Source organism: Carlito syrichta, unplaced genomic scaffold, assembly GCF_000164805.1.
Source record: "Carlito syrichta isolate Samal-C Ts95f unplaced genomic scaffold, Tarsius_syrichta-2.0.1 Scaffold314108, whole genome shotgun sequence".
In the NCBI taxonomy this organism is placed as follows: domain Eukaryota; kingdom Metazoa; phylum Chordata; class Mammalia; order Primates; family Tarsiidae; genus Carlito; species Carlito syrichta.
Genome location: NW_007258204.1, coordinates 451,316 through 468,620, shown reverse-complemented (window position 1 = coordinate 468,620; position 17,305 = coordinate 451,316). Strand labels below are relative to the sequence as shown.

The 17,305-nt window shown below is 41.1% G+C and overlaps 1 protein-coding gene across 2 annotated transcripts; it reads left to right on the top strand.

Annotated features, from left to right (window-relative positions):
• Nucleotides 1-10: 10 nt before the first annotated feature.
• On the top strand, nucleotides 11-14,616 carry PCDH18 (protocadherin 18). 2 transcript variants are annotated; one of them, XM_008071067.2, is made up of 4 exons: nucleotides 11-2,423; nucleotides 3,201-3,286; nucleotides 3,371-3,534; nucleotides 12,619-14,616. In XM_008071067.2, the coding sequence occupies exons 1-4, from the start codon at nucleotides 144-146 to the stop codon at nucleotides 13,287-13,289; spliced, it is 3,201 nt and encodes a 1,066-aa protein (XP_008069258.1). In that variant the 5' UTR covers nucleotides 11-143; the 3' UTR covers nucleotides 13,290-14,616. The 2 variants fall into 2 exon arrangements, with proteins under 2 accessions (XP_008069258.1, XP_008069257.1); XM_008071066.2 differs by having other exon boundaries at nucleotides 3,198-3,286.
• The last annotated feature ends 2,689 nt before the right edge of the window (nucleotides 14,617-17,305 follow it).

Sequence of the window (17,305 nt, the reverse complement as noted above, 5' to 3'; positions counted from 1 at the left end):
TGCGCCGCGAGGTGCTGGGCACCAGCCTGCGGTACCGGATTTACGAGGAGCAGAGGGTCGGCTCGGTGGTCGCGCGCCTCTCCGAGGACGTGGCCGACGTGCTGCTGAAGCTGCCCAACCCGGCCTCCGTGCGCTTTCGAGTCATGCAGAGGGAGAACCCGCTGCTCGTGCTCAACGAGGACACCGGCGAGCTCAGCATCGGGGCCGCGATCGACCGGGAGCAGCTCTGCCAGAAGAACTTGAACTGCTCCATCGACTTTGACGTGATCACGCTGCCCACGGACCACCTGCAGCTTTTCCACGTCGAGGTGGAAGTGCTGGACATCAACGACAACGCCCCCCAGTTCTCCAGAGCCCTCATACCCATCGAGATCTCCGAGAGTGCGGCCGTGGGCACCCGGATCCCTCTGGACAGCGCGTTTGATCCCGATGTCGGGGAGAACTCCCTCCACTCGTACTCTCTCTCGGCCAATGATTTCTTCAGCATCGAGGTCCGGACCCGCACCGACGGGGCCAAGTATGCGGAACTCATCGTGGTCCGGGAGTTGGATCGGGAGCTGAAGTCGAGCTACGAGCTTCGGCTCACCGCCTCCGACAGGGGGGTCCCCCAGAGGTCCGGCTCGTCCGTGCTGAAGATCAGCATCTCGGACTCCAATGACAACAGCCCTGCTTTTGAGCAGCAGTCGTATGTCATACAACTCTTAGAAAACTCCCCCGTGGGTACCTTGCTCTTGGATCTGAATGCCACGGATCCAGATGAGGGCGCCAATGGGAAAATTGTGTATTCCTTCAGCAGTCATGTGTCTCCCCAAATTATAGAGACTTTTAAAATTGACTCAGAGCGGGGGCATCTGACTCTTTTCCGGCCAGTGGATTACGAAATCACCCAGTCCTACGAGATCGATGTTCAGGCTCAAGATTTGGGTCCGAATTCAATCCCGGCCCATTGCAAAATTATAATTAAGGTAGTGGATGTCAATGACAACAAGCCTGAGATTAGCATCAACCTCATGCCCCCTGGAAGAGAAGAAGTATCTTACGTTTTGGAAGGGGATCCCGTTGACACACCTGTTGCTTTGGTCAGCGTTCAGGACAAGGATTCTGGGCTGAATGGAGAAATAGTTTGTAAGCTTCATGGACACGGTCACTTTAAACTTCAGAAGACTTACGAAAACAATTATTTAATTAAGACCAATGCCACGCTGGATAGAGAAAAGAGGTCTGAGTACAGTTTGACTGTGATTGCTGAGGACAAGGGGACACCGAGTCTCACCACGGTGAAACATTTTACTGTTCAAATCAATGATGTAAATGACAATCCACCACGCTTCGAGAGAAGCCGATATGAATTTGTAATCTCAGAAAATAACTCACCGGGGGCATATATCACCACTGTGACAGCCACGGATCCTGATCTGGGAGAAAACGGACAGGTGACCTATACCATCTTGGAGAGTTTTATCCTAGGACATTCCATAACTACGTATGTAACCATTGACCCATCTAATGGAGCCATCTATGCCCTCAGAATGTTTGATCATGAAGAAGTGAGTCAGATCACTTTTGTGGTAGAAGCAAGAGACGGGGGGAGACCCAAGCAACTTGTAAGCAATACCACAGTTGTGCTCACCATCATTGATGAAAATGACAACGTCCCTGTGGTGACAGGGCCTGCACTACGTAATAATACCGCAGAAATCGCCATCCCCAAAGGGGCTGAAAGTGGCTTCCATGTCACAAGGATAAGGGCAATTGACAGAGACTCTGGTGTGAACGCTGAACTCAGTTGCTCCATAGTTGCAGGTAATGAGGAGAATATCTTCATAATTGATCCACGAACATGTGACATCCATACCAATGTGAGCATGGACTCTGTTCCCCATACAGAATGGGAGCTCTCAGTTGTCATTCAGGACAAAGGCAGTCCTCAGCTGCATACCAAAGTCCTTCTGAAATGCATGATCTTTGAATATGCAGAGACCGTGACAAGTACAGCAATGACTTCAGTAAGCCAGGCCTCCCCGGATGTCTCCATGATAATAATTATTTCCTTAGGTGCAATTTGTGCGGTGTTGTTGGTTATTATGGTGCTCTTTGCAACGAGGTGTAACAGAGAAAAGAAAGACACTAGATCCTACAACTGCAGGGTGGCAGAATCAACTTACCAGCACCACCCCAAAAGACCATCCAGGCAGATTCACAAAGGGGACATCACATTGGTGCCCACCATAAATGGCACCCTGCCCATCAGATCTCATCACAGATCGTCTCCATCGTCATCGCCCACCTTGGAAAGAGGGCAGATGGGCAGCCGGCAGAGCCACAATAGTCACCAGTCCCTCAACAGTTTGGTGACAATCTCATCCAACCACGTGCCAGAGAATTTCTCGTTAGAACTCACCCACGCCACTCCTGCTGTTGAGGTAAGATCATAAACTACATCAGCTCACTGACAGCGTCAGCTGTTGGTGTTCAAAAGTTGTGCTTCTTAGTTCTTAGATGTGTTCAGTCATAGGTAATAATACCAACCCTAGGCAAATTAAACAGGGTACAAGTTACACTGTGTTTATGTAGCAAGTATGCACACCTTTTAGTTTTTCTTAAATCATTGTCTTGCATGTAGTATGTATAATATTTAAATATAAATGTGGGTCTCACAAAGGACCCTCTAATTAGGTTCTCTGTACTTCTCAGATTAAGAAATCCGAAAGCCAAACAGTAAAGGAACTGGCTTTATTCTCACAGTTATGGTCTCTGCTGAAGAAATAAAATAAATGGAGGCCTCCAGAATCCCATGTCGGCTGCATGCTCTCTCTATCCAACTTTGGAGAATTTTCTGACTTTTTTTTTTAAACTACATGCTACAGTGTTATAGTTTACAGCATTTTCCATGTAGTCTTACAGCTGGTCACTTGATCTGAACTGTCAAGGAAATCGGTCAGTTATTTAAAAGGAGTTAGTTCTCTTTCAAAAGGAAAAATCTGTTGTGTAAGCTCATCCAAATCTGGGATATGTAGTTCAATTATAGTTGGTGGCTGGCTGTGTGGTCTGCCTCAGTCTGGCGTATGCAAATCTCTGAAACAGAGATAGCGTGTTCAGGTACTTAGTGTGAAATAACAAGCGAGTGTTTTTCCATGCTTAAAGCTTGTGTCTGAGGATTTGTTTCCAGCAATCAGTGGTGTCTATTTGGTTTCCAGCAGGTCTCCCAGCTTCTTTCAATGCTTCACCAGGGGCAATACCAGCCAAGGCCAAGTTTTCGAGGAAACAAATATTCCAGGAGCTATAGGTATGCATTATCCTTGGGTTACCTATTAAGCCTCAACATAAATGCAGACGAGTGAAAACAATGTTCCCTGCTTTATCTTTCTAGATACGCCCTCCAAGACATGGACAAATTTAGCCTGAAAGACAGTGGCCGTGGCGACAGTGAAGCAGGAGACAGTGACTATGATTTGGGACGAGATTCTCCAATAGACAGGCTGCTGGGCGAAGGATTCAGCGACCTGTTTCTCACAGATGGAAGAATTCCAGCAGGTAAGAGGGGGGTGAAAGCTGAATCTTTGTTTTCAGGTCTACGACGACACGGCGACTTGAAACATTTCTCCCGTGCTTATATTTCTTCTGTGTCCTTTACACTGAAATATTTTGTCATTTGCACACTGTTAGCAATGATCAGAGACTGGAAAACTTTAAAGTTATTTTCTTTAAATTCCCTAAGAAAGAACTTCATAGAACAAGAAGAAAGGGCTGGGGAGAGACTAGGAAGCCAAACCACTTCCATCCTCTGTCTACCTCATCCAGCACCGCCCCAGGGCACCCTTGAGCAACTCTTTACAAAATTACTGGGTGGTTGTTTTTATTCAGCCAGGCTGTTTGGGTGCATAGTGGTGAACTGGACTATAATTTGGAGGATGCATTTCCTGTGATGGGAACCAACTCACAAAGTCAGAGACGAAAATACATTGGAAATGGTACACTTGAAGCATTCAAAATAGGAGAAGGAATGCATCTTTGTAGGTGGTAAGCATAGGATGACTATTTTTTTCCCCCTACATTTCATTTTACTGCAGTAGAAGAGAAGCAGGGATCCAGGAACGCTTATAAGTACACCGTTAGATGCATGAGGTGCTATTAAGTTTTGAACCACATTTTCCTCAGAGTCCCTTCCCTCTAATTGTGTAGTAGAAACTCTCTGAAACGACTGAGTAAGTACTGGCTGCATCATGGCAGCCACCCTGTTACTTAGGACTAAATCACCCCTTAGGACCAAAAAAAGTGTTCCTTTGGCTAACTGTATTTCTGAGTTTCACCGGATGTTGATTAAATAACTGCCACTTGATTATTGAAAAGCAGAATGGCACTATATAACCTATCTTACTTCTGTTATGCCTCTATTTTCTAAATACAGTGAATAAGAGAGATTTAGAACGTAAACATGACAGAATCTCAGACAGAAACACATTCAAAAGAAATAAATACTATAATGTACTCTCCATATCCATGGGTTCTGCTTTCACGAATTTAACCAACCATTGATTTAAAATATTTGGGAGAAAACAATAAAATAATAATAAAATAGCCAGTTGCAGTGGTTCACGCCTGTCATGTCAGCACTTTGGGAGGCAGAGGTGAGAAGATTGCCTGGGTCCAGGGGTTTGACATCAGCCTGGGCAACATGGCGAGACCTCATCTCTATAATAAATAAAAAATAAATTAGCAGGGTGCGGTGGTGCATGCTTATAGTCTCAACTACTTGGAAGGCTGAGGCAGAAGGTTCGCCTGAGCCCAGCAGGTCGAGGCTGTGGTGACCGTGAGCATGACACAGCCTGGGCGACAGAGTGAGACTCTGACTCAAATAATAATAATAATAGTAATAATAAATACAGTATAACAACTATTTACATAGCGTTTATATTGTATTAGGCGTTATAAGTAATCTAGAAATGATTTAAAGTATATGGGAGGATGTGTGTAGGTTACAAATAAATACTATGCTGCTCTATATAAGAGACTCAGGCATCCCCCAATTTTGGTATCCATGGGAGTCCTGGAACCAACTACCCATGGATACCAAAGCACCACTGTGAATAGAAACTCCAGCTGTCATAAGTTCTAGTAGAAGTGCGGGCAGTAGCCACGGCAGTATTTACATTGGGCACAGGAGTCGCAGAAGTAATTACCAACTTTGTCCTGGGGTTGACGCCCATCCCGTGTAGAGTTCTGTATCCGTACTACCTTTCCCCAGGTTTTGACACAGAAATTAGAAGGAGTGGTGGCAGTAACAGTAGTGTTCATATTTATTTTTCATGTTTGAAAACTCAAACTTATGAAGGTCGGAAAATGCATCTCAAATCAGGCAGTTTGTATATGGTAGGGTAAGACTTGAACCAGTGCCCACCGTCTTAGACTAATCTATCGAATATGTGAAGTAACAGGAACGGGTTTTTGTTTATTTTTTCAATAAATTGAATGGCTCATTTGTTCTTATGTTTTAAAGACTTAACTACCCTTTATGTGGCTATTGAATGAGGCTTAGTTAATTATGCTATTACAGTAATAGATACTACATCTCAGCAGAATGAATGTATAGAAAGGACTTCTAGTGGCCTTAAGGGGTGCAATACACAAGAGCCTGTTTGCACAGTCATTCATCGTGTCTTTTTTAAAAAAAAAATTCATGGACTTTAGACCAATTTGAAGAGATCTCTGAAAATCTAGTAGACTACGTATAGGGTCAAGACACTTTTCTTAAAAAAATCATTTTTAGTATTCTTACTTCAATAACAAAAGAGCTGGATAAATTTCTAGGATTCTGAGATACTGACAGAACCCTAATTTTGAATATTAATCCTTAATTTTGAATAATGTAATTTCATTGCATTATTCAGAACCGTAACATAATGAGCATAAAATCAACACTGTGTTGTATATTTTTACATTTACATGAAGTGCATTCATTGAAATTTAAGTTTATCAGCATAGTTAAATGAAGAATGGTGTCTCCTATTTAGATAACCTTGCCAACTGTGAGGCTAAATGATACCTAAAGCCCTTTTTAGTTCTGAAATTGTATAATTCTAATAGCTAATCAAAAGCCTTTCTTTTTTTCAAGTCAAGATTCCTCCGTTACACTTTTTTATATTTTCAAAGTTACCACCTCTATGTAAGTGTGTGGCAATAGAGTTATCTAGCACTTGGGACAAATAATAGTAATAATAAGAATAATAATAATAGATGTACAAATGTTAAGGAATAAAGACATTGGGAAAAGAATAGGTTGACAGATAAATTCTGAAAAAAACAGTGAATCTTTTTTAGTGAATGATGTTAAGCTTCATCCATATCACATTTCTTTTTGAAATTAGAGGATCATTTTTATATTGTTATTAATAACTCCACTTACCATATAGACAGTCCTTAATAAATTTCACATCTACACGATCATACTTAATCCAGGTATGTGATGGGAGAGCTGTTTTGCATAACATTGTATTACAACAGAATGTATTACAGTAGACACATTTCTGCCTTAGTTGGTATATGCCTCATCGTGGAGTGTAGTTGGAGTAATCCTGGAGTCGCAGAGCACCAGGAAATCACCAGTGATCCACAAAGCATAATTATGCTTGAGTGGTATAGACTGCAAAGTTCACATTGAATATCTATACAGAGATAACTAGCCTTTAATTATAAGGATCATTCTGATATTTGACCCATATACTAGTTCATTATTTATCCTGGCAACTTGAACAGGCGAATCAGGGTGTAAAACCTGTGTGTTGTAAACTTACATTCCCAGGAAATATCTCAAGTAGAGAAAAATGTAAGTCCACATCTGAATACCATTAAGAGATCAGCACAGTTTCCAAAGTGTGGATATTTTTAGGACTTAAGTGTCTTATTCCAACTGTTTTTCTGCCTCAGACTGTGAACAAATATAGATTATGTTATGTTGCAGTGCCTGCCAACAGGGTCATTTCTGGTCATTCATGCTATTAATTCCCACACAAATATCCTACGTTTTGAGCAGTAAACTCAGCATGCATTTTTGTCTCTTGGCTCACATTTGCCAGCATTCTTTCATACTCACTCAACTTTGAACTCTAACACTAAGCCTACGCCTGCAAAATCTCCATTTTCCCCATTGTGTTAGCTTACCCAGAATGAGTTATCAAAGGTTTTTGAGGCCACAGTGGCTCATGCCTGTAATGTCAGCATTTTGGGAGATCAAGTTGGGAGGATTGCTTGAGCTCAGAGTTCCAGATCAACCCGGGTAACATAGCAAGATCTCAAAACAAACATTAAAAAATTATGGAAATTAGCCAGACATGACAGCTACACTGTAGGCTGAGCCTGAAGGACCACCTGAGCCCAGCAGGTCAAGGCTGTGGTGAGCAGTGACCATGCCACTGCATCCCATCTTGGGCAACAGAGTGAGCCCCCCAACTCTAAATAAATAAATAAATAGATACATAGATAGCTTTTGATTTTTGTTTTTCTTATGAGTTCATTCCACTTTTCATCAGTCTGTCACCTGTGATTACTTACTGCAAACATTCCTTTTAGTTCTATATTCTCTCCTTTCTCATGGTAGGTATCCTGGCTATGTTCCGGCCTTTCTTCGAGGATTGGTTTACTGTATCCGTATACAAGCTGATATCCACTTTCCAGAAGCTCCTGTCTGTCAAGTCTCTCTTTCATATAAATTGAACAATCTTTTCAGAACGTTTTAGTTTACATTTTTTGCCTCAAAATTAGTACTTGACTCTTGTTGCCCAGCAACACTGAACTAAACTATTCATTTTGGCATTTAAGGACCAATGAAATTCGCTCCTAGCTTATTCTCAAGATTGCCATGTTTGTGTCTTTTGCAATAGGCAGAGGCATCTCTTCACTTAACACATTGATTTTTGGCTTATGGTGTTCTTCCTACCTGAAAAACTGGTTTCTCTTTACTTTCTGTATCTAGATCCCATTCATCTTTCAAAGCTTGTTTTAAGTGGCTCTTTCTTTTTTTTTTTTTTTTGAGTTGGAGTCTCACTCTGTCTCCCAGACTGGAGTGCAGTGGCCACTCCCAGCCACTGCAGCCTCGACTTTCTGGGCTCCAGCGATCCTTCCGCCTCAGCCTTCCAAGTAGCTGGAACTACAGGCATGCACTACCACGCCCGGCTAATTTTTGATTTATTGTGAGGTCTCGCCAAGTTGCCCAGGCGGGTCTCGAGGCTTTTTCTTTTCTTAAGTTTCCACTTAGACTCTTTTTTCTTCATCCTTCCTTCCTTCCTTCCTTTTTCTCCTTTCACACAGGGTCTCACTCTGTCATCCAGGCTGGAGTTCAGTGGTGTGATTACACCTCACTGCAGCCTCAAAACACCTGGGCTCAAGCGATCCACCTGCCTCAGCCTCCCAAGTAGCTAAGGTTCTTGCCACCATACCTGACTAACTTTTTTATTTTCTAAAGACAAGATCTCACTATGTTGCCCAGACTGGTCTTGAACTCCTGGTCTCAAGCTATCCTCCCGCCTCAGCCTCCCCACATGCTGAGATAACAGGCACATGTTACCCTGCCCGGCCTCATTTTTTTTTTCCTTGACATGTTCTCAGCATTATCTAGTTTGACACTTTAACAGGCGTATATGACCTCATTTGATGCACTTGACTCAGAGCTAGATCTTAAACCTTTTGAGGGCTGAGTACTGTCTTTGCACTTCATATATGGCAGGCTGTTAGTGTACAACTGATTTAATCACCTAATGACTAATGACTTAGAAGCGACACACATTTTTTGTTTTTGCTTATGCTTTTAGAAAATATTCTGTGTTCTGCTTCTTGCCCCACCGACCTATAAGGGACAGTACTGTGACAAAATTCATAGACATCTAGTGGGAAAGACGATTCCTCTGCTCCCACCAAGTTCTCACTCCCTAGAGGAGGCTCAACCACCTAGCACAGCTTTCTGCAAGGGACAGAAAGATTAACCACTTGCACTACTAGCCAGCAAGCAAATCCTGGTCCCTGGGATGCAGCGTGGAACATTCACAGCACTGAATGATTTACCCACTGAGAATGTTTCCATACAGTCAAGTCCCTAGGGACAAGGTTGAAAAGAATCAATGAAGTTGCAAGAAATGCCCTCTTCTGCACTACTATTCTGTCCTATTCTATTTTTTGCCTTACTTCTCTCCACTAGTTTTTTCTTTTTCTTTTTCCTTTTTGTATTGGAGTCTCGCTCCGTCACAGGCCGGAGGGCAGTGGCACGCTCCCGGCCACCGCAGTCTCGACCTGCTGGGCTCCGGTGATCCTTCTGCCTCAGCCTTTCAAGTAACCAGAACTACAGGTGCGAGCTACCATGCCCGGCTAATTTTTGTTTTCTTGTAGAGACGAGGTCTCGCCCAGTTGCCCAGGTGGGTCTCGAACCCGCAGGCTCAAACAATCCTCTCGCCTCGGCCCCCCAAAGTGCTGGGATTACAGCCTGAACCGCCGAGCCCAGCCCATTAGACTTTTCAAAATCAGTTTTTCTTATTATATTTCTCTCTCTTAAGTTAATTTATTATTTTGTAATTAAAGTTTCACTTATTTATTGGGATGAAGTTGTAAATAGCACTCGCTGTTTTAAAATTCCTATGACCAGAATTATTTTTGAGCCCTACCTTTCAAATTGTGTTAGCTACCTCGATTGTGTTGTTCCATTGTATTGTTGGTTACATGTTCATTATATTCAGGTGTCTAGAAGACTGGGTCACGTTCAGCATTCTTAGAAGCCCATGTAATTTTTTCTTCTTCCTGCCCTCCGTCATTAAGCATTAAAGCAAAGCCAGCCAAACAATCAATTAAACAAATAAGTCCTTCCCAAGCTTAAGACTACAGTCAAAGGCCAGAAAACAAATGAAGAGGTGTCAGCAGGTCTATTCTTCTTCCTTCTGACAGGATGTGAGTAAGACAGCAGAGACAAGTCTCAGTTCCATTTTCAGAAATTCAGGGAATGAAGAAGGGAGGAAAAAAATCATTACCACTATGATAGTTATTTCGCTGCTGAGAAAACCTCATTGCTATTAAAGCATTTCAAAGACTTGCAACTACTTTTAGTTTTGTCCACACCAAATAATGAAAGAAAAACCAGAAAGTTGGTAAATATTTTCAAGTTATAATAATGTGTTAAGTCAGACTATCTTAAGCAAGTTTTTATTCGTAATCATCCTTGCTGATTTAATTTTTTTTTTTTTTTTTTTTTTGAGTTGGAGTCTCACTCTGTCACCCAGACTGGAGTGCAGTGGCCACTCCTGGCCACTGCAGCCTCGACCTGCTGGTCTCTGGAGATCCTTCCGCCTCAGCCTTTCAAGTAGCTGGCACTACAGGTGCGCGCTACCACACCTGGCTAATTTTTTTGATTTACTGTAGAGATGAGGTCTCTCCAAGTTGCCCAGGCGGGTCTCGAACCCGCAGGCTCAGGCAATCCACTCACCTCGGCCTTCCAAAGCGCTGAGATTACAGGCTGAGCCACCGAGCCCAGCCCCGATTTAAATTTAACCTTTCTTCATTGCAAAATTGTCTAGTGGTTCTCCATGATTACCTTCTTTCCTTACCTTGAGTTACATGGAATTGATGTTTCACGTTTCTCTGCATTTTTCCTACTTCCTTTATATTTTCAACCTTCCTAGCAATTCAGCTTTTTTTCCCCTCACTGACAATATTTGATCCCCTTTTTGATTAAAAATTGAGGTCTATATTTGGACTTCTTAAACAGAATTACCACGAGGTTTCAAAAATTGAAGAGCAGTGACTTCTATACTTTAAAACGAAAACCACTATTTCTTTTTTTCTGAAAGTGCACATTACTTTCTTCAAGTTTTATTCTGAAAATATGTAGTGGATACCTACTCCATGCAGACTTTACTAGGTGATGGGCATGCCATGATGAATGAAACTGACAAAACTTGCTTCCCCTGAGGAGACAGCTGGCTTTCTTCCAGAGTTACTCTTTTAGCAATAATTTGGGAGGAAGAGAGCTCTTTCTAAAGTAGACAGATCTACAAAATTAGTTCTGAATACACAGGTATAACTGATACCAACTTTTTCTTTCAACTATAAGGGAATTATTTTGTCTTTTCTATGTTTTATTTGCTCTAAGATGAAATCATGATGCTGAAGAGATGTAGTTTTCACTGGGATAAGTCAGTGGCTTGTGGCATATTTTATGTCTTTGCATTTCCTCATTGTTGTGCAGTTTCATTACTGTTTTTGCCAAATTTAGAGATTTTTTTTCCTCTTTACTTTTCTGCTTTTCTCATACCTTCTTATTTTTGCCTGAGTGTGGCCACTCACATTCCAATGGGACATCAGAGCATCCGGAAGAATTAAGGAATGGATTTTTCATGTTTTTTGGTTTTTGTTTTTGAGTTGGAGTCTCACTCTGTCACCCAGACTGGAGTGCAGCTCCTGGCCACCGTAGCCTCGCCCTACTGGGCTCCGGCGATCCTTCCGACTCAGCCTTCCTAGCAGCTGGAACTATAGGCGCGCGCTGTCACGCCCGGCTAATTTTTGATTTATTGTAGAGACGAGGTCTTGCCGAGTTGCCTGGGCGGGTCTCGAACCCGAGGGCTCAGGCAATCCACTGTCCTCGGCCTCCCAAAGCGCTGGGATTACAAGCTGAGCCACCGAGCCTGGCCTTGAAAGAAGACTTCTTAGCAGGGTAACTGCAGATGTCCAGTACGGTGGATGCTTTTCACTGCTATTTTAAGTTAGAAGTCTATAAATAATTTCTAAGGCCATTAAGATAGATTACTACGTATAATTACCTGATAGCGCTTATTTTCTCAATGTCTCCATCAAAAACTAAAGTAGTTCAGTTAGTTCTCAGTATTGAGAAAGTTACACAGGCGTTTATTCTTCAAGGATTGTCTGCTGGGCGTGATGGCGCACGCCTGTAGTCCCAGCTACCAGGGAGGCTGAGGCTGGAGGATCACTTAGTCCAGGAGTTCCGGGCTCCAGTGAGCTATGCCGATTGGTTGTCCGCAATTAGTTTGGCATCAGTATGGTGACCTCCTTGGAGCGGGGGACCACCAGGCTGCCTAAGGAGGGGTGAACCGGCCCAGGTCAGAAACGGAGCAGGTCAAAACTACGGTGCTGATCAGTAGTGGGATTGCACATGTGAATAGCCACTGCACTCCAGTCTGGGCAACACAGTGAGACCCTGTCTCTAAAAAAAAAAAAAACAAAAATAAAAGAAATAGACAAAAGAAAGAATTGTCTGTTGGCACTCTAAAGTCATAGGTTTTACCTTACAGGTCTAATTTTTAGAATTTACATTCAGCATTTAACACTCACATGTGTAAGTTATCCACCTGTTTCATGTGTAAGTCATCCACCTGTTTTCTTTTCAGTATTTGAGCAGCACAATATTCCTGAGAAGTTCATGGGTGATAACCCTTCTTTTCTTACTCCTGAAGATTCACATGAAAGCCATAATTTGTAGTCCAGCTTACATGTATAATAATGAGTTAGCATCATGGAAATAATTTAAAACTGTCTCCTTTTATTTTTTAAATAATGAAATCAGGTTGTTTGCATCCTTTGAGTATGCTAAGTATAATAATGAGTCCCCATTGTTTTCCTCGAGTGCAGCTATGAGGCTTTGCACGGAGGAGTGCAGAGTCCTAGGTCATTCTGACCAGTGCTGGATGCCACCGCTGCCCTCCCCATCCTCTGATTATAGAAGCAATATGTTCATTCCAGGAGAAGAATTCCCGTCACAGCCTCAGCAGCAGCATTCCCATCAGGGTCTTGAGGATGACACCCAGCCTGCAGATTCTGGTGAGAAAAAGAAGAGTTTTTCCACCTTTGGGAAGGACTCCCCAAATGATGAGGACACTGGGGACACCAGCACTTCCTCTCTGCTCTCAGAAATGAGCAGTGTGTTCCAGCGCCTTTTGCCCTCATCCCTGGACACCTATTCTGAGTGCACTGAGGTGGATCGGTCCAACTCCCTGGAGCGCCGGAAGGGATCCTTGCCAGCCAAAACTGTGGGATACCCACAAGGGGTGGCAGCCTGGGCAGCCAGTACACATTTCCAAAACCCCACCAATAGCAGCTCTGGGCCCCCACTTGGAACTCACTCCAGTGTGCAGCCTTCTTCCAAATGGCTGCCTGCCATGGAAGAGATCCCTGAAAATTATGAAGAAGATGATTTTGACAATGTGCTCAACCACCTCAATGATGGGAAACACGAACTCATGGATGCCAGTGAGCTAGTGGCTGAGATCAACAAATTGCTTCAAGATGTCCGCCAGAGCTAGGAGATTTTAGCAAAGCAGTGTGGTTTCCATATGTATGGAAATGAGGGACAGAAAAAAAAAAAGCCTGAAAGAGCTGGCGTTGCCAAATAGTTGCATTTATCATAAATGTGTCTGTGTATATTGAATATTAAATACTGTATTTTCGTATGTACACAATGCAAGTGTGATTATTTTAATCTGTATTTTAAAAATACATTTGTACCTTATATTTATGTGTAATTTAACAAACAAATTTTATTTTTTTACTCCCATGACGAACATGTTTTTCCTAATCATGTAGAAACTAGCCATGTTCAAATCTGATATACTATTCAATTGTCATGTGTAAAGGCACTGCTTAGATTAGTTATGCTGAGGAAGGGTTGCTATGCTGTAGGAGAAACCCCACTAAAGCATTATACAATTCTTAATTGTATTAAATGATCCAACTTTTTTCAATAATGCTTTAAAAATTAGGCATTGTTAAAAATGTTAAGCTATTTTATTATTATTTTCACTGCTCTCTACTAGCTCCAGTGGTTCAACTCTTAAAGCAAAATCGAAACATGAAGTGGAATTTTATTTCTGGACTGAGAAGTATCTCAAAGGATATTTATGAGATGACTATCTCAAATGAATTTTTCATAGACAGTGATGGAAACACATCTAAAGTCAATGTTTTCTGACTCCCAGATTCCTGCTGTTTCTGACCATCACACTAGACTGTTCCTGAGAATATTTCTTCTGTAGTATTATGGTCTACTTATAATTAAGGTAAACAATACATTTCACTCCATCTTTGTAATATGAATTATGCTCCAAGGAAATGGAATCTGTCCCTCAAATGGATAGTAGCATGTATTCTGACAGCATCAAGTATTAATGGACAAAGACAGTTGTGTCAGTGTCCCTCCTAGGGTAGTAAATATAATTGATTTATTCTGAAACCATTCTATTTGAATATTTTCCCCTTTCTGTCTCAATACTTGAATACTTTTATCTTTTGCAATGTTTTATGCTGTAACTATTCACTTTTAGCTCTTGTCTTCAGTGCATGATCTCGTATTTTTGCTTTTATTTTTAGTAAAAGAACATTTATAAAGTCACATTTTTGTTACTGCAATTTTGTTTTATTTGTTGTGTGACAAATAAGAATATCTATTTATTGTGCTGTTATCTCTCTGTGTGGAATGCCTTGGCAAGAGAGATCCTTATATTATGACTATTATCATTTATGACCAAACTTCTATTAATGTTATTTCTAATAATACACTATCTTGATTGTATCCTCCAGAAAATTTTACTGTCAAGGAAAATAAAAGGAAAATTAAAGTAAACCTAAGGAACTTTCCATAAGTCAGAGTCCGGTTCCTACATATAGCCACAAAAGCGTTGTACACAGCATACACTTCCTGAGACGGCAATTCAGTGTTGGGTTTCAAATACTACGTAGGGGACATATGGCTGGTTTGGCAAACAGGAAAAACACAAAATGGAAAAGGAATGAATTAGACACCTGTAATGGGAACAGAAATATTCCAACTAGGTTAAATAATTGATATGCACTTTAAAAAGAATAAGCAAGTAATAACTTCTTGCATATTTTTTTAAACAACAAAAATATGATACTTTCTTAGAACATTTTATATTAAGTTGAGAAGGAAAAAAGTGTCTTTACAATATTTTCAAGAGACAAAAGTGTTACCCTCCTTGATTTACTAGTAGGGAATTGAAATACTAGGAAAGTTAAGTAACCTAAAAGTAGTTAAAATTCAGATACTTGAATTTTTAAATGAGTGCCACATTAAATCGAATACACGATCTCTTTCAAAAGGCACATTTTCCTTTATAGCAGAGATTGCAATTCCAAGCGAAATTGCAGTTTATTTTTCAGTAGAGTACACACACCAATGCTAACCACATTTAAATACATTTTGCCTTTCAACTTCACTTCCTTTCAGTACATAATACCATTAAGAAAAAAAGACTTTCAGCCGGCTCGGTGGCTCAGCCTGTAATCCCATGCCTTTGGGAGGCTGAGGTGAGTGGATTGCTTGAGCCCGCGGGTTCGAGACCCGCCTGGGCAACTTGACAAGACCTCATCTCTACAACAAATCGAAAATTAGCCAAGCATGGTAGCACGCACCTGTAGTTCCAGCTACTTGGAAGGCTGAGATGGAAGGATCGCCAGAGCCCAGCAAGTCGAGGCTGCGGTGGCTGGGAGCGGCCACTCCACTCCCGTCTGGGCAACAGAGTGAGACTCCAACTCAAAAAAAAAAAGAAAAAAAAAGAAAAAAGACTTTCATAACCTCACTGTTCTTAATTTACAGTGCCAGCTGTAATTTAAGAAGCAAAGCTGGGAATCGATATTTTGAATAATGTGGAATAAATAAAATGCAATGTTACATTTTATACAGCATTCTAGTATATTGTTTGTCTGATGAGAATTTCATGTCTCTAGCTCCTTGCTCCTCACCTTCTCTATGTATTATTGCTTCTCATAGGCTATGAAAATTAGTGTAAGATTTCCGCTTTTTTCTCCTGTTTCCTTAACTAGTAATATCCTTTAAGTGAAAGCTGAGATGTCTGGTGCTATCATGGCAACCTAAACTCTCATCAAGTATATATCTCCTCTTTTTTTGATACCATACTCTTCCTCAGATTGAAACAAAGCAAACAACATTTAAAGATTCCTTTCTCCATCCATTATTTTCTAATCCCTTTTGCTCCATTGGATCACTTTATTCTTCAATGACAATCATTTTTTTTTTTTTTTTTTTTGAGTTGGTGTCTCACTCTGTTGCCTGGAGTACAGCGGCACGCTCCTGGCCAACACAGCCTCGACCTGCTGGGCTCAGCTGATTCTTCTGCCCCAGCCTTCCAAGTAGTGGAAGTACAGGCGCGCGCTCCCACACCCAGCTAATTTTTTTGATTTATTGTAGAGACGAGGTCTCCCCAAGTTGCCCGGGTGGGTCTCGAACCCGCGGGCTCAGGCAATCCACTGGCCTTGGCCTTCCAAAGTGCTGGGATTACAGACTGAGCTGCCTAACCCCAGCTGACAATCATTTTTAAGGAAAATGTAATTCAACATTGAATCTGTTACTTAACAAATCCTTTCTAAATGCTTGTTTATAGAGTGATTTAGAATTAACATTCTTTAAATTCTTACAAGTTATTAACATTGTTATTCTTTTCTCAGTCATTTCTTTTTTAGTATTTAGCAGGTGAGGCTGATGATGTTGTTGACCTTTGAAGTGTTGCTCCTACTGTCACACATGTATCAAACTTGCCACTTACCAATAGGTAACTGCTAAGGCAAAGATGAGTAAGTTGTCTTGTTGGATTGTTGAATCACATTTATGAAAATCAGCTAAGTTCTTTGTTTCGTTCTTTTGATATTGCTTGTCAGAAAATATTTTAAGCTGAATTTAAGTATTGACACACGAAATTGCAAAAAATTGTGGGTTATTAAAAAAGGCAATTTTGCAATGGATTACTTGATGGGTGAAGACCTTTGTGACATGGCAGTTTTCAATATTGTGTGAAGTTACAGAGCTGATCCAATACTATGGAACATGCTTTAATACTTCTGTTCCAATTCAGGATATCTTGATCATGTATCATCATGCTATCAAAGGTAAAGAACACACTGAACTCAAAGCAATAAATATTGTTGTATAAAAGTTAAAGTCCAACCATACAGAAATCTCAAAGATTTATGTTAAAACTTAAAAAGAATAAAAACAATGCAGACATTTCAAAAGAGTCACCATATTTGAATTTCTTAATTGCAGGTTGAATTCACAAAACAAAGCTACCTTTATGTTTATAAGCTGTCTTATGTTGTGAAATCAGAAGCTTCCACACTGATTATAATCATTTATAATATGTTTGGATTTTTCTGTAAATGATAGAAACACTACTAGTTTCTTACATAAAGTGAGGTTTTAATTTGATAAATTAGACTATTTGGGCCACTGAAGAACCATCTGGTTCAGTTAAGTTCCTAGAACAAACACAGTCACTGTTTTTGACAT